At 39.9% G+C, this 24732-nt stretch overlaps 1 protein-coding gene and 1 long non-coding RNA gene across 15 annotated transcripts in view; one reads left to right on the top strand and one right to left on the bottom strand.

The window, feature by feature from the left end:
* The window catches only part of LOC143373001 (uncharacterized), a 107596-nt gene that overhangs the window by 61874 nt on the left and 20990 nt on the right, over window positions 1-24732 (top strand). The gene's annotated exons all lie outside the window — the stretch shown is intronic.
* The window catches only part of Cic (Putative transcription factor capicua), a 74460-nt gene continuing 69172 nt past the window's right edge, over window positions 19445-24732 (bottom strand). For 9 of the 14 annotated variants that reach the window (XM_076819709.1, XM_076819711.1, XM_076819710.1 and 6 more), the window contains 7 exons: window positions 24082-24271; window positions 23600-23803; window positions 23235-23501; window positions 22956-23154; window positions 22662-22879; window positions 22101-22580; window positions 19445-22026 (listed from right to left, as the gene is read on the bottom strand). In XM_076819709.1, the coding sequence (XP_076675824.1) occupies window positions 21956-22026; window positions 22101-22580; window positions 22662-22879; window positions 22956-23154; window positions 23235-23501; window positions 23600-23803; window positions 24082-24271 (1629 nt within the window). In that variant the 3' untranslated portion in view covers window positions 19445-21955. Of the gene's footprint in view, window positions 22061-22100; window positions 22581-22661; window positions 22880-22955; window positions 23155-23234; window positions 23502-23599; window positions 23804-24081; window positions 24272-24732 lie in introns of all 14 variants that reach the window. The other 5 variants (XR_013086404.1, XR_013086403.1, XM_076819713.1 and 2 more) reach the window with 5 other exon arrangements.

Raw genomic sequence — 24732 nt, forward strand, 5'->3', positions numbered from 1 at the left:
CTCATATAAAAACGAAAAACGAAAAATCGTGACTACATTCCCAAATCAGACTTCCGCCATATTGGCGATAATACATAGCAAGTCACGTGACAAATTTAGTTGAGGTAGTAGATACGAGATGGCGCCTACTCGGGAGGACTGCCAACGTGAATTCATAGCAAAACTGAAGCAATAGCTGTCGATACCTCCACCGTCGAAAGAGATGACACAAAGTAATGTCTCCGGAGAGCAAATTAAAGAGCGAGAAGTGGCGCAGATGTTTCGAGACAGTGACTGTTTGACGAAGAGACGCAGAATTTTGGAGCGCCTCTTATTTGCAACATTAAGGCGATGCCTTCGAAGCTGAAATTCAGAATACCTCTCTTCGCTTCATGTTCTCCTGATACCTGGGCCAAAATCTGGCAAAAATTTTCAGAATGCACAAAATTGGGCTTTGTAACAGGAGAACATGATGTCGAAAGAGGTGGCACTAAGTAACGTCTTCGGAGAGAGAATCGAGGATGCCTTCGAAGCTGAAATTCAGAATACCTCTCTTCGCTTCATGTTCTCCTGATACCTGGGCCAAAATCTGGCAAAAATTTTCAGAATGCACAAAATTGGGCTTTATAACAGGAGAACATGATGTCGAAAGAGGTGGCACTAAGTATAACGTCTTCGGAGAGAGAATCGAGGATGCCTTCGAAGCTGAAATTCAGAATACCTCTCTTCGCTTCATGTTCTCCTGATACCTGGGCCAATATCTGGCAAAAATTTTCAGAATGCACAAAATTGGGCTTTGTAACAGGAGAACATGATGTCGAAAGAGGTGGCACTAAGTATAACGTCTTCGGAGAGAGAATCGAGGATGCCTTCGAAGCTGAAATTCAGAATACCTCTCTTCGCTTCATGTTCTCCTGATACCTGGGCCAAAATCTGGCAAAAATTTTCAGAATGCACAAAATTGGGCTTTGTAACAGGAGAACATGATGTCGAAAGAGGTGGCACTAAGTAACGTCTTCGGAGAGAGAATTGAGGATGCCTTCGAAGCTGAAATTCAGAATACCTCTCTTCGCTTCATGTTCTCCTGATACCTGGGCCAAAATCTGGCAAAAATTTTCCGAATGCACAAAATTGGGCTTTGTAACAGGAGAACATGATGTCGAAAGAGGTGGCACTAAGTAACGTCTTCGGAGAGAGAATCGAGGATGCCTTCGAAGCTGAAATTCAGAATACCTCTCTTCGCTTCGTGTTCTCCTGATACCTGGGCCAAAATCTGGCAAAAATTTTCAGAATGCACAAAATTGGGCTTTGTAACAGGAGAACATGATGTCGAAAGAGGTGGCACTAAGTATAACGTCTTCGGAGAGAGAATCGAGGATGCCTTCGAAGCTGAAATTCAGAATACCTCTCTTCGCTTCGTGTTCTCCTGATACCTGGGCCAAAATCTGGCAAAAATTTTCAGAATGCACAAAATTGGGCTTTGTAACAGGAGAACATGATGTCGAAAGAGGTGGCACTAAGTATAACGTCTTCGGAGAGAGAATCGAGGATGCCTTCGAAGCTGAAATTCAGAATACCTCTCTTCGCTTCATGTTCTCCTGATACCTGGGCCAAAATCTGGCAAAAATTTTCAGAATACACAAAATTGGGCTTTGTAACAGGAGAACATGATGTCGAAAGAGGTGGCACTAAGTATAACGTCTTCGGAGAGAGAATCGAGGATGCCTTCGAAGCTGAAATTCAGAATACCTCTCTTCGCTTCGTGTTCTCCTGATACCTGGGCCAAAATCTGGCAAAAATTTTCAGAATGCACAAAATTGGGCTTTGTAACAGGAGAACATGATGTCGAAAGAGGTGGCACTAAGTAACGTCTTCGGAGAGAGAATCGAGGATGCCTTCGAAGCTGAAATTCAGAATACCTCTCTTCGCTTCATGTTCTCCTGATACCTGGGCCAAAATCTGGCAAAAATTTTCCGAATGCACAAAATTGGGCTTTGTAACAGGAGAACATGATGTCGAAAGAGGTGGCACTAAGTATAACGTCTTCGGAGAGAGAATCGAGGATGCCTTCGAAGCTGAAATTCAGAATACCTCTCTTCGCTTCGTGTTCTCCTGATACCTGGGCCAAAATCTGGCAAAAATTTTCAGAATGCACAAAATTGGGCTTTGTAACAGGAGAACATGATGTCGAAAGAGGTGGCACTAAGTATAACGTCTTCGGAGAGAGAATCGAGGATGCCTTCGAAGCTGAAATTCAGAATACCTCTCTTCGCTTCGTGTTCTCCTGATACCTGGGCCAAAATCTGGCAAAAATTTTCAGAATGCACAAAATTGGGCTTTGTAACAGGAGAACATGATGTCGAAAGAGGTGGCACTAAGTATAACGTCTTCGGAGAGAGAATCGAGGATGCCTTCGAAGCTGAAATTCAGAATACCTCTCTTCGCTTCATGTTCTCCTGATACCTGGGCCAAAATCTGGCAAAAATTTTCAGAATGCACAAAATTGGGCTTTGTAACAGGAGAACATGATGTCGAAAGAGGTGGCACTAAGTAACGTCTTCGGAGAGAGAATCGAGGATGCCTTCGAAGCTGAAATTCAGAATACCTCTCTTCGCTTCATGTTCTCCTGATACCTGGGCCAAAATCTGGCAAAAATTTTCCGAATGCACAAAATTGGGCTTTGTAACAGGAGAACATGATGTCGAAAGAGGTGGCACTAAGTAACGTCTTCGGAGAGAGAATCGAGGATGCCTTCGAAGCTGAAATTCAGAATACCTCTCTTCGCTTCGTGTTCTCCTGATACCTGGGCCAAAATCTGGCAAAAATTTTCCGAATGCACAAAATTGGGCTTTGTAACAGGAGAACATGATGTCGAAAGAGGTGGCACTAAGTATAACGTCTTCGGAGAGAGAATCGAGGATGCCTTCGAAGCTGAAATTCAGAATACCTCTCTTCGCTTCGTGTTCTCCTGATACCTGGGCCAAAATCTGGCAAAAATTTTCAGAATGCACAAAATTGGGCTTTGTAACAGGAGAACATGATGTCGAAAGAGGTGGCACTAAGTATAACGTCTTCGGAGAGAGAATCGAGGATGCCTTCGAAGCTGAAATTCAGAATACCTCTCTTCGCTTCGTGTTCTCCTGATACCTGGGCCAAAATCTGGCAAAAATTTTCCGAATGCACAAAATTGGGCTTTGTAACAGGAGAACATGATGTCGAAAGAGGTGGCACTAAGTAACGTCTTCGGAGAGAGAATCGAGGATGCCTTCGAAGCTGAAATTCAGAATACCTCTCTTCGCTTCGTGTTCTCCTGATACCTGGGCCAAAATCTGGCAAAAATTTTCAGAATGCACAAAATTGGGCTTTGTAACAGGAGAACATGATGTCGAAAGAGGTGGCACTAAGTATAACGTCTTCGGAGAGAGAATCGAGGATGCCTTCGAAGCTGAAATTCAGAATACCTCTCTTCGCTTCGTGTTCTCCTGATACCTGGGCCAAAATCTGGCAAAAATTTTCAGAATGCACAAAATTGGGCTTTGTAACAGGAGAACATGATGTCGAAAGAGGTGGCACTAAGTATAACGTCTTCGGAGAGAGAATCGAGGATGCCTTCGAAGCTGAAATTCAGAATACCTCTCTTCGCTTCATGTTCTCCTGATACCTGGGCCAAAATCTGGCAAAAATTTTCAGAATACACAAAATTGGGCTTTGTAACAGGAGAACATGATGTCGAAAGAGGTGGCACTAAGTATAACGTCTTCGGAGAGAGAATCGAGAATGCCTTCGAAGCTGAAATTCAGAATACCTCTCTTCGCTTCATGTTCTCCTGATACCTGGGCCAAAATCTGGCAAAAATTTTCAGAATGCACAAAATTGGGCTTTGTAACAGGAGAACATGATGTCGAAAGAGGTGGCACTAAGTATAACGTCTCCGGAGAGAGAATCGAGGATGCCTTCGAAGCTGAAATTCAGAATACCTCTCTTCGCTTCATGTTCTCCTGATACCTGGGCCAAAATCTGGCAAAAATTTTCAGAATGCACAAAATTGGGCTTTGTAACAGGAGAACATGATGTCGAAAGAGGTGGCACTAAGTAACGTCTCCGGAGAGAGAATCGAGGATGCCTTCGAAGCTGAAATTCAGAATACCTCTCTTCGCTTCATGTTCTCCTGATACCTGGGCCAAAATCTGGCAAAAATTTTCAGAATGCACAAAATTGGGCTTTGTAACAGGAGAACATGATGTCGAAAGAGGTGGCACTAAGTAACGTCTTCGGAGAGAGAATCGAGGATGCCTTCGAAGCTGAAATTCAGAATACCTCTCTTCGCTTCATGTTCTCCTGATACCTGGGCCAAAATCTGGCAAAAATTTTCAGAATGCACAAAATTGGGCTTTGTAACAGGAGAACATGATGTCGAAAGAGGTGGCACTAAGTAACGTCTTCGGAGAGAGAATCGAGGATGCCTTCGAAGCTGAAATTCAGAATACCTCTCTTCGCTTCATGTTCTCCTGATACCTGGGCCAAAATCTGGCAAAAATTTTCAGAATGCACAAAATTGGGCTTTGTAACAGGAGAACATGATGTCGAAAGAGGTGGCACTAAGTATAACGTCTTCGGAGAGAGAATCGAGGATGCCTTCGAAGCTGAAATTCAGAATACCTCTCTTCGCTTCATGTTCTCCTGATACCTGGGCCAAAATCTGGCAAAAATTTTCAGAATGCACAAAATTGGGCTTTGTAACAGGAGAACATGATGTCGAAAGAGGTGGCACTAAGTATAACGTCTTCGGAGAGAGAATCGAGGATGCCTTCGAAGCTGAAATTCAGAATACCTCTCTTCGCTTCATGTTCTCCTGATACCTGGGCCAATATCTGGCAAAAATTTTCAGAATGCACAAAATTGGGCTTTGTAACAGGAGAACATGATGTCGAAAGAGGTGGCACTAAGTATAACGTCTTCGGAGAGAGAATCGAGGATGCCTTCGAAGCTGAAATTCAGAATACCTCTCTTCGCTTCATGTTCTCCTGATACCTGGGCCAAAATCTGGCAAAAATTTTCAGAATGCACAAAATTGGGCTTTGTAACAGGAGAACATGATGTCGAAAGAGGTGGCACTAAGTATAACGTCTTCGGAGAGAGAATCGAGGATGCCTTCGAAGCTGAAATTCAGAATACCTCTCTTCGCTTCATGTTCTCCTGATACCTGGGCCAAAATCTGGCAAAAATTTTCAGAATGCACAAAATTGGGCTTTGTAACAGGAGAACATGATGTCGAAAGAGGTGGCACTAAGTATAACGTCTTCGGAGAGAGAATCGAGGATGCCTTCGAAGCTGAAATTCAGAATACCTCTCTTCGCTTCATGTTCTCCTGATACCTGGGCCAATATCTGGCAAAAATTTTCAGAATGCACAAAATTGGGCTTTGTAACAGGAGAACATGATGTCGAAAGAGGTGGCACTAAGTATAACGTCTTCGGAGAGAGAATCGAGGATGCCTTCGAAGCTGAAATTCAGAATACCTCTCTTCGCTTCATGTTCTCCTGATACCTGGGCCAAAATCTGGCAAAAATTTTCAGAATACACAAAATTGGGCTTTGTAACAGGAGAACATGATGTCGAAAGAGGTGGCACTAAGTATAACGTCTTCGGAGAGAGAATCGAGGATGCCTTCGAAGCTGAAATTCAGAATACCTCTCTTCGCTTCATGTTCTCCTGATACCTGGGCCAAAATCTGGCAAAAATTTTCAGAATGCACAAAATTGGGCTTTGTAACAGGAGAACATGATGTCGAAAGAGGTGGCACTAAGTAAAGTCTCCGGAGAGAGAATCGAGGATGCCTTCGAAGCTGAAATTCAGAATACCTCTCTTCGCTTCATGTTCTCCTGATACCTGGGCCAAAATCTGGCAAAAATTTTCAGAATGCACAAAATTGGGCTTTGTAACAGGAGAACATGATGTCGAAAGAGGTGGCACTAAGTATAACGTCTCCGGAGAGAGAATCGAGGATGCCTTCGAAGCTGAAATTCAGAATACCTCTCTTCGCTTCATGTTCTCCTGATACCTGGGCCAAAATCTGGCAAAAATTTTCAGAATGCACAAAATTGGGCTTTGTAACAGGAGAACATGATGTCGAAAGAGGTGGCACTAAGTAACGTCTCCGGAGAGAGAATCGAGGATGCCTTCGAAGCTGAAATTCAGAATACCTCTCTTCGCTTCATGTTCTCCTGATACCTGGGCCAAAATCTGGCAAAAATTTTCAGAATGCACAAAATTGGGCTTTGTAACAGGAGAACATGATGTCGAAAGAGGTGGCACTAAGTAAAGTCTCCGGAGAGAGAATCGAGGATGCCTTCGAAGCTGAAATTCAGAATACCTCTCTTCGCTTCATGTTCTCCTGATACCTGGGCCAAAATCTGGCAAAAATTTTCCGAATGCACAAAATTGGGCTTTGTGACAGGAGAACATGATGTCGAAAGAGGCGGCACTAAGTAACGTCTTCGGAGAGAGAATCGAGGATGCCTTGAACGAAAGTCGATAGAGTTTGAGAGTAGTGAATGGTATATTTAAAGTAGTGCATTAATGCGAAGATTTTTAAAACCACTCTGCGTGGAAGGATCATTTTAGGTGTTCTTTTTAGCATGTCTTTTATATGTGATTTGGAATAGGAAGGAGTAAGTAGTGCTCGTTAAATAAAAAAACTCTTTTACCACTTAGCTGCAATTTATTCAAATAAGTGAAATGCAATACAATGAAATGTTACAAGTGTAACTGGGTAATTTGGCTGAAGCAGTGTCTTGTGCAAATTTCATATCAATGGACACAGTCGAAAGTGCAGCCGGTTTAACGTCTTTTATGTAAAAATTCCTTACCTGTAAAGCAGAAATATACACGATTAATAATCGCTCTAGTTACAGTATATGAGATTAGTTACATCGCATCGGCACACTCTAAACTCTAAACATGTCACACATATACAAGCACGCACACACGCACAGCATTTCAACAGATTTCAGAGTAGGTAGTTGCTGAATTAGCCGCTGCTCGTGTCGCACCTAACGTTACCAACTGAGTCTAAAATAAGATTACAGTGCTACGAATGGTAGGAATTAATATTAAATCTTACCGAAAACATATGAAATCTAAAACGACTAATTTCAATCAACATGTTGCATAATAAAATTATTCCCTTTACTAATATATTTTCATACGTGACAAAATGTTGTAACGTTTCTCCCATTTTCAATAATAGACAAGTCAAGTTACTAAAAATATTTTTCTTCTTACAGGTTTTAACTTCGGAATATTTCGACGGAATGATGGAAACCTTGATAATAATCACAAGAAAATAGTGACTTTATATACCTTATACTTTATTGTAACACTGTAAAGGCCTTTTATGCAAATATATTGAAAGAAACTTGAAACAAACTGTATTATTATTCAGAAATACCTTTTACATATTCCTATCCAAATTTCAAATATCTATGGTATTTCCTTAAGAATACCATAGATTTCCTTTGTTAATAAGTCGATATTGAAGAAAATTTTGCAACTAGTGCCCATGGAATACTATTCAGAAATTACAAGTTTCGAGTCTTTCAAAAGCATCACATTAACCGAGAACTGTTTAAAGGCCCATGAAAGGCGTAGCTCTTGTTCGCTACTTTAAGGCGATGCCTTTGAAGCTGAAATTTAGTATACCTCTTTCCACTTCATGTTCTCCTCATATATTGGCCAAAATCTGGCGAAAATTTTCAGATATCTCTAAAATCAGGCTTCGTAACAGGAGAACATGATGTCGAAAGAGGTGGCACTAAGTAACGTCTTCGGAGAGAGAATCGAGGATGCCTTCGAAGCTGAAATTCAGAATACCTTTCTTCGCTTCATGTTCTCCTGATACCTGGGCCAAAATCTGGCAAAAATTTTCAGAATGCACAAAATTGGGCTTTGTAACAGGAGAACATGATGTCGAAAGAGGTGGCACTAAGTAACGTCTTCGGAGAGAGAATCGAGGATGCCTTCGAAGCTGAAATTCAGAATACCTCTCTTCGCTTCATGTTCTCCTGATACCTGGGCCAAAATCTGGCAAAAATTTTCAGAATGCACAAAATTGGGCTTTGTAACAGGAGAACATGATGTCGAAAGAGGTGGCACTAAGTATAACGTCTTCGGAGAGAGAATCGAGGATGCCTTCGAAGCTGAAATTCAGAATACCTCTCTTCGCTTCATGTTCTCCTGATACCTGGGCCAAAATCTGGCAAAAATTTTCAGAATGCACAAAATTGGGCTTTGTAACAGGAGAACATGATGTCGAAAGAGGTGGCACTAAGTATAACGTCTTCGGAGAGAGAATCGAGGATGCCTTCGAAGCTGAAATTCAGAATACCTCTCTTCGCTTCATGTTCTCCTGATACCTGGGCCAATATCTGGCAAAAATTTTCAGAATGCACAAAATTGGGCTTTGTAACAGGAGAACATGATGTCGAAAGAGGTGGCACTAAGTATAACGTCTTCGGAGAGAGAATCGAGGATGCCTTCGAAGCTGAAATTCAGAATACCTCTCTTCGCTTCGTGTTCTCCTGATACCTGGGCCAAAATCTGGCAAAAATTTTCAGAATGCACAAAATTGGGCTTTGTAACAGGAGAACATGCCATCGAAAGAGGTGGCACAAAGTAATGTCTCCGGAGAGCAAATTAAAGAGCGAGAAGTGGCGCAAATGTTTCCAGACAGTGACTGTTTAACGAAGAGACGCAGAACTTTGGAGCGCCTCTTATTTGCAACTTTAAGGCAAATTATTAGGTTTTATCAGTTTCTTTAATTCCTATGATGTTTTGCTGTACGTATAAACATTGAAGATCGCATAAAACACTTATTTCATGAAGCAATTCGACGTATAAGTTACTCTGACACGGAAAAAACGACGAAAAAATCGGTTTTCAATTTTTTTAACTGCGGCGCACCGAATTGAAAAATCTGAAAAGAATTCAGGACAATAGTAACAATCATACGTACTTACAGTAAAAATATAATTATAGTGCCAAGCCTGCTTCGATACACAATCGGCATCTTTCAGCATATTTTGGCGTTTTTTATTTTTCACAGCTTGGTTTTTCAATTTAAAAATCTGAAGAAAATTCAGGACAATAGTAACAATCATACGTACTTACAGTAAAAATATAATTATAGTGTCAAGCCTGCTTCGATACACAATCGGCATTTTTCAGCATTTTTTGGCGTGTTTTATTTTTCACAGCTTGGTTTTTCAGTTTAAAAATCTGAAAAAAATTCAGGACAATAGTAACAATCATACGTACTTACAGTAAAAATATAATTATAGTGCCACGCCTGCTTCGATACACAATCGGCATTTTTCAGCATTTTTTGGCGTTTTTTATTTTTCACAGCTTGGTTTTTCAATTTAAAAATCTGAAACAATTCTCTAATATGTGCCCCGATAACAGAAATGCCTCTGATTTTTTTCAAAATTTTTCATCCCTTTGTATAGGAGAAATTCGGCAAAAACCTGATTTCCTATTTTTGCCATCTCTTTCGACGGCATGTTCTCCTGTTACAAAGCTCAATTTTGTGCATTCTGAAAATTTTCGCCAGATTTTGGCCAACATATCAGGAGAACATGAAGTGGAAAGAGGTATACTAAATTTCAGAACAGTCACTGTCTCGAAACATCTGCGCCACTTCTCGCTCTTTGATTTGCTCTCCGGAGACGTTACTTAGTGCCACCTCTTTCGACATCATGTTCTCCTGTTACAAAGCCCAATTTTGTGCATTCTGAAAATTTTTGCCAGATTTTGGCCCAGGTATCAGGAGAACATGAAGCGAAGAGAGGTATTCTGAATTTCAGCTTCGAAGGCATCCTCGATTCTCTCTCCGAAAACGTTACTTAGTGCCACCTCTTTCGACATCATGTTCTCCTGTTACAAAGCCCAATTTTGTGCATTCTGAAAATTTTTGCCAGATTTTGGCCCAGGTATCAGGAGAACATGAAGCGAAGAGAGGTATTCTGAATTTCAGCTTCGAAGGCATCCTCGATTCTCTCTCCGAAGACGTTACTTAGTGCCACCTCTTTCGACATCATGTTCTCCTGTTACAAAGCCCAATTTTGTGCATTCTGAAAATTTTCGCCAGATTTTGGCCCAGGTATCAGGAGAATATGAAGTGGAAAGAGGTATACTAAATTTCAGCTTCAGAGGCATCGCCTTAAAGTTGCAAATAAGAGGCGCTCCAAAGTTCTGCGTCTCTTCGTTAAACAGTCACTGTCTCAAAACATCTGCGCCACTTCTCGCTCTTTGATTTGCTCTCTGTAGACGTTACTGGATGAAAATAGTCCTGGAAAAATGTAACAATAAATAAAAAATATTTAAAGTCTTCCTATATCTACCGCGAATTACTTTTTTATTCCTGTTACTTTAAAAATAAATATAATATTGAAGTGAGATTATTTCCAGTATTATTCCTTTCATTCATTTTTATATAATATCATTCAGTATAGTATGTCCTCCTCTGTACTTGGTTACAATACCATGTCCAACTTCCAAGCATTATTGTCGAGTTATTATTATAATTTTGCAGATTCTAACTTCTACTACTAATTACATACTTTCAGTGATACCTATATTACAATAATGCAAAAAGTATTTATGTAATTATAAAGTACCATTGAATGTTTGAACCTGTTTTTCTCAAAAACGCTAAAAGTGGACATACAATATGTGTGCACTAATTGTAAGCCATCGATGTACAATAGGAAATTTTTTTTTAATGTAGGTTAGTCCGTGGTTGTTTTAACTGCCTGAATTACTATGACATAAATGCGACAGCGATTTCAAGTGATGTATATGTAACGATAAAAGCGTTAATTTAGTAAATGTATACAATTCCCAGCAGTTCCTATGTCAATGTATGCCTAAAGTGAATATAACCTAAGCTACAATCGTCCGAAAATGCATACATTGACTCCATCATGCTTTTATTGTGGTTCGTATATCCAGCTATCGCTTCAGTTTTGCTATGAATCCACGTTGGCAGTCCTCCCGAGTAGGCGCCATCTCGTATCTACTACCTCAACTAAATTTGTCACGTGACTTGCTATGTATTATCGACAATATGGCGGAACTCTGATTTGGGAATGTAGTCACGATTTTTCGTTTTTCGTTCTTATATGAGCAGATTTTGGGCTGGGAGAGGTCTCATTCGAAAGAAGAAGATTCAATGCGGAGCGCTCTGCTCACCGTTTGAGTCACAAAACTCTTTTAGTGACCTAAAAATGCTTGGATTCTGCGGGTATATTTTGTCGACTTTTGCTTTACGTTGGACACTGATATTATTACATATCAACACAATCTCGTTGAACCATGAGCAGAGCGCTCCGCATTGAACCTTCCTCTTTCGAATGAGACCGCGCCCAGCCCCAAATCTGCTCATATAAGGACGAAAAATGAAAAATCCCGAACCCATGTTTCGGGCCAGATTGTGTCGGTATACAGCGCGCTGCATTACCCGTGTCTACCCCCTTAAGTGAACCTTGTATGACTTACAAACTTTAAAAAATCTCACACCAGGTATTATTGCACACCCTTCCGTGGCGCAACAAAATAATCAAATACTCCCGAGACATAACAGTCTTCTGCTGCCCCAGAAATATAAACATGAGTCATTCGGAGACGGGAGAAGAAACTTCGCGAAGTGCGCACATTCAGTTCACCTCGAGGAGGAGAAAAACATTTTAACTGCTAAGGTATGCTTACAGCATTTAATGATAGATTTTGGAATCGCAAACACGAATTTCAGAACTTTGATACCTTTGCAATATTTGTTTCACCAATGTTTTATTAATAGTTACGTGAAATTGCAATGCTTTTAAACGGCGAAAGATCTCCGATAACATTTGTAGTGCAATAATTTAATTTCTGATCGGCCGCAAACGACGAAACGCTATAAATCATCTAGCTGCGACGCTTAGAATTAAACTGTCCCCTGAAGGTATGCAACTAAATCACTTTACACCCTTGCGCACCGAGTTGCATATCTTCAGGGGAGCGTTCTAGTTCATCGGTATCACCGCTAGATGGTTGTAGTTCCTTGGTCATCATTTAGTATTTGTTAAAAGGTAATAATTGACAATGTTATCGAGCAATACCGTGGATAATAATCTGCAACTGACGTAACCGAGTGGTAGGGTTCATTGAACGAATAAATCAATAAGTAAATGAATCATTTATACCGGGCGCACGGAGTTGCATATCTTCACGGGGCAATTTAGTTCATAGATGTCGCTGCTAAATGATTACAGCGCTCCTTGATCGACGAATCGAGCAAGCTTCATAAATAAAGCAAAGAAACACTTTTGGAGTAGAACGAACGAATTATTTGAGTCGTGTATACACCTGTTCGATGTTTATTTCCAAACTCAGAACGTCGGCGATTGTCAACACAGATTACAATATTTTATTCGATAACACTTGTTCAATATTACTTTATAATCAGACATCAGTATCTTTAATATATTTATTTCATGAAGAATATTTCTTGCGAATAATAATTCATACTCATTTACCTTCTGAAGTTCGTAATTTATAATCTGCTAAGACTCGTCTTCCTTATAGCGATTAATATCGGTAATATTAATGTACAGAGGCCCTTAAATAACGTTTCCCCGAGAACAATGCATCTCCATGTATGTCGAAACAATGTCTCTTTGTGCACTACACCGGAAGTATTAACGTCTTCCCGTTAATAGAATTCATTTTCAAACGGGGGAAAAGCACTTAATCGGGGAACTTCGAAATAATCCGTTCGGCTTGAGGTGGAGGGGATCCCGAATGTCTCTTGCAACATAAGATCCTCTTGGATGCCGGATGTACTTTCCAGAGGCACGCGGAAATAACGGGGACGGTACATTTTCGAGGTTACAAACGAACGAATGATGATTAACAATTCCAGTATTTAAAAAAATATTATCATTAACTTATTCTTTCTCGCATGGATGAAGTAAAGTACAGTATCATTTATTGTTCCACTAAGAGATAATAAATGTATTTTCCGGTTCGTAGGTTTCACTTGGACATCCTTAAAAGAAAAGCATTATACTATACTTTTAAAGAAGCTGTATGACAGACGGAATGCGAAGCAATTCAATTAAAAGCCGAAAAATCTGCACATTTCACCCGATCGGATAAAACCCTGCAGGACGAGGAATTTTGTGCAACAAGCACCGAACACTATTCGATTGAACACCCGGTGGGCGCACGCGTGTACTATTTCCCCCGGCTCATCGGCAAAGAATTTTTATTATAATCTTAATACAAACACTAACACAATACTTTATACAACAATAATATTATACCTATTATAATATTTATAATTCTTATATAAATATTATAGCACTGGTATACATTACTCATACAACTTGTATTAAAATTATAATAAATCTGACATTTGACACTGAATTCGTCTCGTTTAAAGCGCTGTCCCGTTTAGAAGTCCAACACCCTCTATCGATAGGTGCCGTTTAAATGTGTGATAACGTCTTAATCGCGAGCGTGTCCCTTTAAATGCGCGCGAAGCCGCTACAATCCTAAGAAGCAAGCGGAGCGAGCCCAGCAACGTGGCAACACTGTCGGGCCGCGCATAAAAAAAAACAAATAATACTACGCCGTTGAGTCACGACGCGTCCCGATGGAATACAATGCCGCCCGTAAAGTAACACGCGTTGAAGTATACGTTTTTCTTTGTTAAAAGCTAAATACAACCAACGGACGTGGATTTCTGTTACAAAGACATAAAATAATTCACCCTTCGCGACTCTGTCCAGTCACTTTCCCTCGTCGCTATACGAAAACGATGTCAAAGTGTGACGAAAAAGAGTATACCTGTAGGCACAATTTTTGGCCGATTTTCGAAGTCCCTTTTCAACCAACACTTCGTTGGTAAACCTCTTATTCCACGCTCTCGACTTACGTATCTTTTTACGAGAATAAAAAGATGCTTGTCCGTTCTACCGGTAATATCGTACCACCCTGTACATTTCTACAGCATTACGATTTTAGCACTAGCTTCGTTTTCGTACAGCGATACAACTCGTCGCAAGGGGTACAATGATACTCCGAAATCACCTGCTGACTACCATCGCCGAGTGAAGCGTGAATAGCGCCTAATGCTCGACGCGCAATTGCGGAAAGGTCATTGAGGAATGAAGCTCGGTGGACAACAAGTGACGTATCTCTTGCTTCAGATAGACACGAGCAATGTGACATTGTACGATCGCTGCGAACAAGCACAGTCTGAGCCTCGATAGTCCTCGGGATTTAAAGCAATTCGAAGTATCAGGAATTCGGATTAAACGGGAGGTGCCTAATTGAGGGGGGCCGTTTTGAGAAACGAAATACGTATGGAAGGAACCACGCTAATTTCCTCTTAATACGAGCTCGAATTAAGCGAACATCGGTTCGAGCAGAACTTTGATTAACCGAACCTTGGATTATCCGAGACTCCACCGTGGTTGGGTAAACTCTCGCCATGGGCTTATCTGATCTATGCGTAAGCGCTCGTCGCTTCCCCGCTACTTCTTGGAATCCCGAGAGAGTCGAGAGATCCCGAGAGCGCGAGCGAGAGGCGACGCGGCATTACCGTCTGCTATGAAAGAGAGAAAGTATGATATACTCTGTCTCGCTTCGTCTTTAACGTGACTACGCTCTGTCTCTCTGTCGCGCCATCGGCAGCTCGGAATTGTTGACGCGATTCGTTGAGCGCTCGCCGCGAGCCTATAGCGGGAGTTTACTGTAGATACGCCTTAACTTTAAGAATATTTCTATTCCATTATAATGAAAAGAATCATTGTTAAGCATGACAGATTCCATCGCGACATCGAATTCTTTTCGCAACAATTGCCACGTGGTATTTGACACCGATTTGCTCCAAACAGCAAGCACAATGAGAGACACGAAAGGAAAAAGTTAATGGAAATTTGAAAGATTTCTGGGCGGCTATAGTTCCCAAGATAGCATTTCATTCAATTTCCTATTGTAACGAAGACGAAGACGATTGAGGAGTCAATTGAAATTTGTTGGAAATTATGGGCTGACGAGTGTACTGACTCTGGAAATAATTACGGGCAAGATGATTCGTTGGAAGTATCGAGAAATTGCCAGTCAACACTTTTCGGTGATCTGTTATGCGTATTCGCCTTTTCTTCGCGTCGCGTTGTTATATGATACGTATACGTACCTTCTTAAAAAGACACTTACACGCGCGGTCTTTTTAAAAAGGCACTTTCCTCCTTTCATACACGCTGCCACGTGGATACGTGTTCACCGTAAATGTCACAGTGCCCCCGAGCGAGCTCTTTGGTCACATTTGTTATACTAATGTCACCGTATTCGTTCGAGTGCTTTAGAAAATGTAACGCATTTGTAAGTCAAAGGTGGCCACCGCCGGCAATTTGGTCCAACAACTGGTTCTCGTATAAGGGCATCGGTGTTAAAATCTGCCAATCACGAACAATCGTCTGCATACCTTGTTCGCGTAATTTACAATTCACATATGTACAGGCGTGACACAGAGTGTGCCGAAGTGAGCCTACGCCGGTAGATGTCACGAATCGAACGGAAATCTTGAGCGCATTACGTGTCTACTATTACCCCAAATGCCAAAACGAGTACGCTTCTCACGCCTAACTTAGATTTCGACGATTTCCGCGAATGGAAAATCGGTTGCATTGAAGTTTTGTACCATACGTTTCACTTGTTTACATTGAATTAACAATGGTACGTTTTTAACTACCGCGTACTCACTTCGGTGCAGCCTGCATGTGACAGACATAGGCATTCTCCCTTCTCTCGCGACTGAATCAACTGGAAATAACGTTCGATTAACGTTCGGATACCGACAAGAGTAGTAAGATGTAAAATTAAGTGGAATTCACTTACGAAACTACTGTCCTAAATGCTCGTCCTCGCGATAATAAAAATCAAACGAACCATTAAGTCCAACTGCCTCTAGTACTTATAATCTTAGGGTACGTAGTTTTTTAATGGAACTGTTTACATTGGAGCAGCGAGTAAAGCAACGCTTACTGGATGACCAACGATAAAAGCGTCGAGAAAGAAATATTTCTTTTTCTTCGCTATTATCGCCGATCTCATCGACATATAATGACCTTATTAACCCCTTAGCGCTCGTTGAAGGACAAATATCCCGAGTTTTTTAGCCGGAAAATCTTTTCCTTAAAAAACAATGGATATGTAAATATCTTATCGTTTGGGTCCGACTTCGAAAGAAACGAGTCCAAAATGATTCGCACTTCATATCCTATGCACAGTTTGACTTAACTGGTTGTCATGAGAAATTCCAGTCCATCTCCTTTAGACGTATTCAACGGTAAAAATAATCTGCTTCTGTTCAAACCACGAACGCATCGGCACTATGAATTCTTTTGTTATTTTTTTCTTTAGTCGTAATATTAAGAGGCTTACTTTTTATAGCCGACGTACAGGGGCGGATTTGGGTATAGGCTAAGTACGCTGCAGCCTAGGGCGGCAAATTTTTGGAAGTGATGAATTTTGGAGAGCGGAAAATTTTGAGGACCTTCAAATTTTGGGAAGCATCAAATTTCAGGGAGTGGAAAATTTTGAGTAGCATCAAATTTTGGAGGGCGATAAATTTTGGGGAGCAACAAATTTTTGGGATCGGCAAATTTTGGGGAGCGGCAAATTTCGGGGAGCGGCAAATTTCGGGGAGTGGCAAATTTTGGGGAGCGATAAATTTCGTGGAGCGGCAAATATTGGGGAGCGATAAATTTTGGGGAGCGAAAAATTTTGGGGAGCGAAAAATTTTGGAGAGCGATAATTTTTCGGGAGCAACAAATTTTGGGGAGCATCAATTTTTGGATGCGGCAAATTTTGGGGAGCGGAAAATTTATGGATGCGGCAAATTTTGAAGGGCGACAAATTCTGAGTAAAAGAATTTGGAAAAGGTTTAAACACAGGGACTTGTCTACCTTAAAAACAAATCACTTTTTTTCCATATAGCATATTACCAATGTCTCAGGTGTGAGTTGCCATATTGAATAATTTTGAAATGGTCTCGACTCTTTTAAATGAAAATATTTTATGATATTTAGCAGAAAGGGCAGCAGACGCTTGTTAGCCTAAGGGCGCCAAATCATCAAATCCGCCCTGCTGCCTTACTCTAAAATTTTAAACAATACGTTCCAAGAATAGGCATCAAGAATTCAAAGTTTTATCTACGTTTGCCTTTGCAATTTGCCTTAAAACTTACCATTATATTCTCTTTTACGCTTTCGTTTTCGGTACATTGGTGCGACAAGTGATCAGAAACATGGATGTGCTTTCATTCGTACACGCTCGTCATGCAACTTCGGAGAACGGTAACGTAATTAAGAGAGCGTGTTCTTTGCAGCAGCGGATATTTCTACCGCCAATGAGAAAAACATGTATTTTCCATTATATCGTACAAAAGCTCATGAAATATCATCGACGTGGAAAATGAAGACTGTGGATGCTCTTTGTAAGGCGAGGAAGCATACCGAGTACAATTGAAAACATGATTTTAAGATGAAGAGAAAGTACTCCAACGCATAAGCATCGCCGATTGTTACCCCCACGGGATCTCACTTTCGTGAACGTTTAAAACTTACGAGATGCAAACGTCGATGCGCAGAAAAGTATTTACATAGTTTATACCGTAACACTGATAATCACATTCTTCGGTCTTACATAAAATGTTATTTACAGGTGTCGGATCGCGACAGAATTGCTATCATGAATTTCTGTTAACGAAAGCTGGAAATTAGCTTCAAAGGGTGCGTCACGTTGAAAATATTCGTGGAGATATTTCCAATGCTGAATGAACCTTCTGCAGACTGCATTGTTTAGATTGGTACAGATTTTAATACCTCAGCCTTATTATTTCTTCTACAATATGTGTGATATATATGCATACGTACGTGTGTATGTATATATATATATATATATATATATTTATATATATGCATTTTAAGATGCCAAGTACTTGACTCTGTCCTTAGTTCCTTTCATACAATTACACTTTATTACCAACGCGTGTATATGCGTGTATGTACTTTCTAGTACAGTGCGCCGATGCTGTACATAACAAAGATCCACTGTACGATCATACGCAGGGCTCGTTTTACCACTTCTATGCGTGGTAATACCTCTCCTATGGTTGGTACATCTCTATAACATCATTCGTGACTGATATATAATTATATAACAATTTTAAAAATATTTCAGAATTAAACAAGACATAATAGAATGACTATAATAGATGATAGCAACTTAGGAGTGTAGTAAAAATACATTACAGCAAATAATAATAAGAATATTAATAATAATAAAAAAAAAGAAGAAGAATGGAGAAGAATGAGTGTAGGTGCGAAGAGAGGGGTTTCAAGCGCGCATTTCTTTATACACGAAGGAGGGATGCGGGGGGAAGGAGTCAGGTGGAGAATTACACGCGGTGAAGAAAATGCCAGTAGAATAGCCGCCACTTTACTTTACTTCTGTTTTTCTAGATCACAGTCACATGCATGGCTGCTAAGTTACGGAACATGTTTCATCACCATTTTTTTTTTTTAACAAAAAAAAAAAAGGGAAAAAAGAACAGAGGGGGAAAATATACGAAAGTATTTTCAAAACCTTATGAATACTGGAAAATAGTTCGCTAGTTTACACAAGTACAAAATATAATATTCCGTTCGAATTCTTTGAGAGGGGCAAGTGCAAGAGACACTCGATCCCTGCTCGGATCTCTTCCTGTATGCGGAGAAACTATCATCGCGAATAGTTTCGATTACTCGAGTAATCAGCTAAGATACGTTAAAATGTCTTCTAACATCCATAATCACGGAGCAATGATTATAATCATTTTTCTTTCATGCTGGATCCTACGAAACGTTTCTTAAATATATAATTCTTGTTCAACGATTATCGATTTTTTGTTTTGTATAAATTGTATGCAACAGATTAAATTATATGATTAATATAAAACAGATATTGCGGGGACCAAGCCCTAAAACAGAGGTGGATAATATGCTTAAAATATCCTCCATGATAAAATAATGTAGGTTGCACAAAGGTATCTCAAATAGGTATCTTGTGCATCAACATAATCGGTAACATGAATTTTAAAACTGTTTTTTTTGTTCAAACGGAACCACTGTACTAATAAAAGTACCGCAGATCGCGAAAATGCGATCGATCTGTTTGCCAACCCACGCGTCATTGCCAAGCGTCGCCGTAGAAAGTTTAAGAAGCAAATATTTGTGATAAAATGGATGCGACAAAGGGCATCCCTTTGTAACGAAAAAAAAAGGAGAAAAAAAATCAGAAGGAAAATATTACACTCGATTAACGAGAAGATTATTGTCTAAAAAGGTACAATGCTTTCTAATAAACCTGACTAATGAACGTGCGAATATCAATATTAAATTATATTTTTACACAATAAATACACTTTTAGAAAAAAAGATCTCGTTGAGAGGGGAAAAAAGGAGCTCTCTCCAAGTATCGTTCACAGGAGTGATCAGTGCAGATTTCAAGTGTCTCTTCCTCTTAAATTAACGCCTCCGTAAAAATTAATCAATCGAGAAATGGTAAAGAGAGTAATGTAATTATATTATATACAAATAATAATATCCTAAAACTTTAGGAAAGGATTAAACTTTGGAGGGTGAGGGGGGAGGGGGGACCGTCCCGTGCACAAGAGTCCACGACATACGAAGGCCCACGATCTGTAATTGTTTCTTCTTTTTTTTATCCTAATCCTGCCCGCGCTCTCGTTATAATTATTCTTCTACAAATTACAACGCTACGATTCTACCATTTCGGATGTACCCTAAACTTTATAATTATATACTCAGTTAGTATATCATATTTTTTTTCCCTATTTACAAAATATGTAGAATAGACATTGTTTCCTATCCTAACTACAATATGCGTGCCGTGGCGCGAGACTTTAAACCTTTCAAGGTGCGCTTCTTTTATAAACATATCACTAATTACATAATCTATTTTACAGCCAAATTCAACAATCCCTGCTGAAATTCAACGCGCTCCCCAAAAAGATAATTCGATTATTTCTGTAACGCAAAAGTAATAAATTGTATCGATAAAATGCGTTAAAATAAATGGAATATAATATATAATTTGCATAACGAACAAGGAGTCCGGTTAAAAAAAAAGCGTAGTAACAAAATTCGAATCACAACAACGTATCCAATCACATTTAACATTAAATCTCTTTCCTCGGCGCTATCCCGTCCCCTCGATGCTTGGCGGACCCAAACTTTTACTCTGCAAATATATTTTATCTCTCTTCAAATCGCACGCATTTGACCACGAAGCTAAAGATAAAAAGCAAACCAATTTGTCAGGGCCAAAAAAAAGTAAAAAAAAAAATTACGGCCTGTATAAAACCGCTTACATCTAAATTGGCCAAAAAAAAAAGAAGAAAAAAAAATCAAACATGTAGACCATTTTTAAAATACTCGTAAAACGTGATAGGACGCGTTGAATTTGAGCAGAGCTCTAAAAACAGTAGATAAGTACTTTCGAGAATATTGGAAACATATTAGATATTATCTATATGAAGTGGTGCCTAACAATTAATTCTTTACTATCAAGGGCTTATTACGCATGCATTCCCTTGTTTGTCGCCGCACAATGGCACGATTCCTTTTTTTATCTCCACTGTTTTTATAATCTATGAATCACCAAAGAATGCTTCCGTCTTAAAATTTTCAGACACAGCATCATAGATACCTCTAAACTCTCCGGATATCTCCCATTCCAAGTCATGCCATAGTATTTACAAGTAAAATAAACATATCTGCTGACTGCATTACATAAATTTTGTGCAATGTTTATATCGCAGTTCTCTCATCCTATAGTTTTCTTTTTCATCTATATCATATATATAAAGTATAACTAAAGTATATAAACTCTGATTTCATTTTATAATGCTTCGTTAATTCTAATACTCTCTAATTACGATTCTTCTCTTCCTATTTCGCTGGAACACGCCGTCCATATACACATATCCTACACACACTCGCAATTTCGTTTTCTATTATCACACACACTCTCTCTCTCTCTCTTTCTCTCTCTCTCTCTCTCTCTCTCTCTCTCTCTCTCTCTCTCTTTCTACCTGGATCTCATAATATTTTCAACAATGTTTAACAATGGCTTAGGCCTTCCATAATCCCGCCAAGGTGTTTCGATGTACAAATATCGGTCGCGCATTTGGAATTGTACAAGTAACCATGAACTGTGATTTCATTCAGATGTATTAAAATAATTTCCGCACTTCTAACATTACCCTTTCATAAATCATCTTTGGATTTAGAATGCAGAACAGTATTGTCTTTCCTTCTGAGAGAAGAAAGCTCTTTCATTTCATCGAATTACTTATCTCGAAACATGTATCACGCGTTTATATTATTTGCTTTGCACTTCGTTATCAAACAATATAATACGATTAAGCCTGTAGGTTGAGCCTCTAATTCACTAATGAGCGTTTCTTTATCGTTGCTAAAATACAGGCGATTCCTTTACCACGTCAACGTCTCACAATTTTACATATTACCCGATAGAACACAGATACTCGAACACACATTTAAGTCGACACCAGTGTAATCCTGAGAAACACTCGATACCTTCTCGGTTTTATATACAATATGAAAAGTTTACTGATATGTGTACATCAACTCACCTTGATATGCCTGTCTTAAGTTACCTGCACCAGGTTAACATCAAAGTTCAAATTGCACTAAAGCCTTGCAGCAGCACTTTACAACTCGCAAAAACTTGTACATCAACAATCCCTCCAATAAAAACATTCCTTTTTTTTTCAATGGATAATGATGTACTCGTGCTGTGGAGTAAGGGGATGCATAGTATCACAGTTGGCACGTGGGTGCTAGCTACCACTACTGCTTACAGGCAGTGAAAGTGGAGCTCCCATCGATGTAGGAGGAGCAGTCAATGGTCCTACGAGAATATTATCTATCCAATATCCATATCGCTGTTAACGTTACACAATATAAACGATCATTAATAGTTACCAGTTACGTTAGGTGAAGGTTCAGAAACAGGTAATGGACTAACCAGACTGTTAGCACTCATTGGCGTTGAATTGGCTTTCAATTTCTGCCTAACTTCTCTGATCTTCAATTGCAAGCTTGTCTTGTTAGGAAATATATCCGAGTGTCTCGCTTGAAAAGTGGTGGTAGCCTGCGCCGAAGGGAAATAGCCATGTTCTTGAAACAACTGCATTACGAGATGTCGGCGTTGCTCCAACACCTTCCTATGGCCTCGCTCGTTCTCGCTTCTGCCAATTCCGATCGAGTTCCCGGCACCTCCACCGGGAGTCTTTGGTGTTCTGGGAGAACTAGCGTCGACATCTCCCACCAGATCGCTGTTAGCTCTGTACGCGTCAACGTTAAAATCTGGACCAAAGAATGTGTTCCCCGTCAACTTCACGCTGGAAGTTGATTTCGGAGTAGCAGATACCGACGTATCTGATTCTATGTCGTCCTCATTCACTATTTAAATCAGAATATTTTTATTAAAATGTAAAACGGAAATCTGGCGATATTGCTTATTATACTTATTAAAGTAATTACTTGTAGGCCTATGAGGTCCTTGTACAGATTTCTTCCGATAACTTTGCATTTGCATCGATGATTGTAAATTCGACGAATGTAAGCCAGACGCTACCACTGAGCCGTGACCAGACGAACCTGCTGTATTGATTGTGATTGCACTCGGGCTTTGTATGTCCTCTGGTTTGAATTCCGGTAAGGACGAGAATTTTTCTTGGAAATTCACTTGCTCGAGAACTCTGCAATTATTTATTTCTTAATACGTGTAAAGTGGACGAACTCTTGAGGAGAAATTTCGAGCAATCTTCCAACTACCTGTCCATTCCATCTTCGACGTTCTTCTTAAAGAAGGACCCTTTCTTAGTGGATGGCGAGGGCGAAGCATGAGATTCTGAGAAATTCTGCTGCTGCTGTATTTGTTCCGAGGCTTGGGATGTGTTCGTTTGTAAACGATTGTCGCAATATTGAGACGTCAGAGGCCCATGGTCTCCCGCATTTGACGTGGGAGGCATTGCTGCACAAAATATAAAACACATCGAACCACATTGCGATTTTGTATACATCTCCGTTGAAAAAATTACTGCGATATCGTACCCATTGACTGTCTCCTTTGTAACGGTGCTCGACCAAGTTGCGCCGGTGTTGGAGCAAGCATGAAAGGGCCTTTGCTTGGGCCCATATCGTTATTTTGGGCTTCGTCCATGGAATATGCTTTATTTGTCGAGATTTCAGTACTGCCATGATTACTAAGAGGTGTATGAGGAGTGTGCGGAGTAGATGGTTGTTTATGTTTATCGTTTGTAGCGGACAGAAGAATGTTCACGGTATCTTTCCTTTCTTGATCAGGTTTAAGATTAGTTACTGAAACAAAGACAAGAAACATATTTCTAGCTTTTGTAAAGATGCGGTAAGTGCACATACGGTCTCTTACATAATTGTTCAGAATATTCTTTACTTACCATAAAACTGAGCATGATTGGTTCCTACTTGGTTCTCAATCTTCTCTGGCTCCGCAAGACGTGCTATCGGATGACCGATTCCTCGATAAGTCGACGTGGTGGAAGTCGTCGAAACCGAGTAGGGTTTGCTCACAATAACACTTTGCGTTTCCATTTTATTACCGGGTATTAAACCTTGAGAAGGTATGTTGCGGTTGCCAGCGTCTACAAGGCATAATATACTATTAAAAGTAAATATAATGAATGATATAAAAATGATAACGAATGTTGAAAAAAAATCGATTTTTTCAACCCGTCTAACCGCAATGACCGCTAAACAGGAAGGGAATATGTGTCTAGTAGAGGAATTCTCTGAGTAAACCAGTGTCATCAGCGTAATAAGCATTTATATGCGTATGTAGAAATATCATTTCTCAACCTTCTCTTAATTACTACTATAAATAATATGAGAACTACGTTGATCATAGCTTGCAGAAACTTACCAGAGATAGGGATGTGAAAGCCGCAGTACATCCGGGGATGCGGCGGTGTGGGACCAAGATACTGCGATCCCTGCTGCGGTTTGGAAACAGCCACCAAATCGTTATCGAGCAATGTTACAGTGAACGATGGTTGATAAGGGACAGCTGAAGTAAGGGGGCGAAGAATAGTGCCTAAAGACTGCAACGGCTGCTGTTATTTAAAACAGAGCCATCATGGATTTTCATCCGAACTGTCAGTATCGTTAAATTCGTAAAATAATCATTGAGCTTATTCGCATGTGTTTACGTGTAACCATTCAGAACAGGCGCAAGAGCCTTGCTCCCTCAATGTAGGCTTCGATATAATTTAAAAAAAAAAAACAGAAACGAGAACTGAATAGCAATGCAGCAAGTAGGCACGTGCGAATAGCACTCGGATATTATACTAATCAGCATTATATAGTAACTATTCATACCTTACTCTCAGACAGTTATCCAAAACAACGAACAGTTTTTAGAACAGTAAAAATTGAGGAACTTTACAAAAAATTCAATCTTGACAGTTGTGACATATACCAATTACATTCCTAATAATCTCTCACTGAAACGATGAATACAGAATTGGTAAAGTATGCCTGAATTCGAAAGGGACATTTTCAAGAAGGATTCCAA

Source organism: Andrena cerasifolii, chromosome 9 (genome assembly GCF_050908995.1).
Source record: "Andrena cerasifolii isolate SP2316 chromosome 9, iyAndCera1_principal, whole genome shotgun sequence".
Lineage (NCBI taxonomy): Eukaryota > Metazoa > Arthropoda > Insecta > Hymenoptera > Andrenidae > Andrena > Andrena cerasifolii.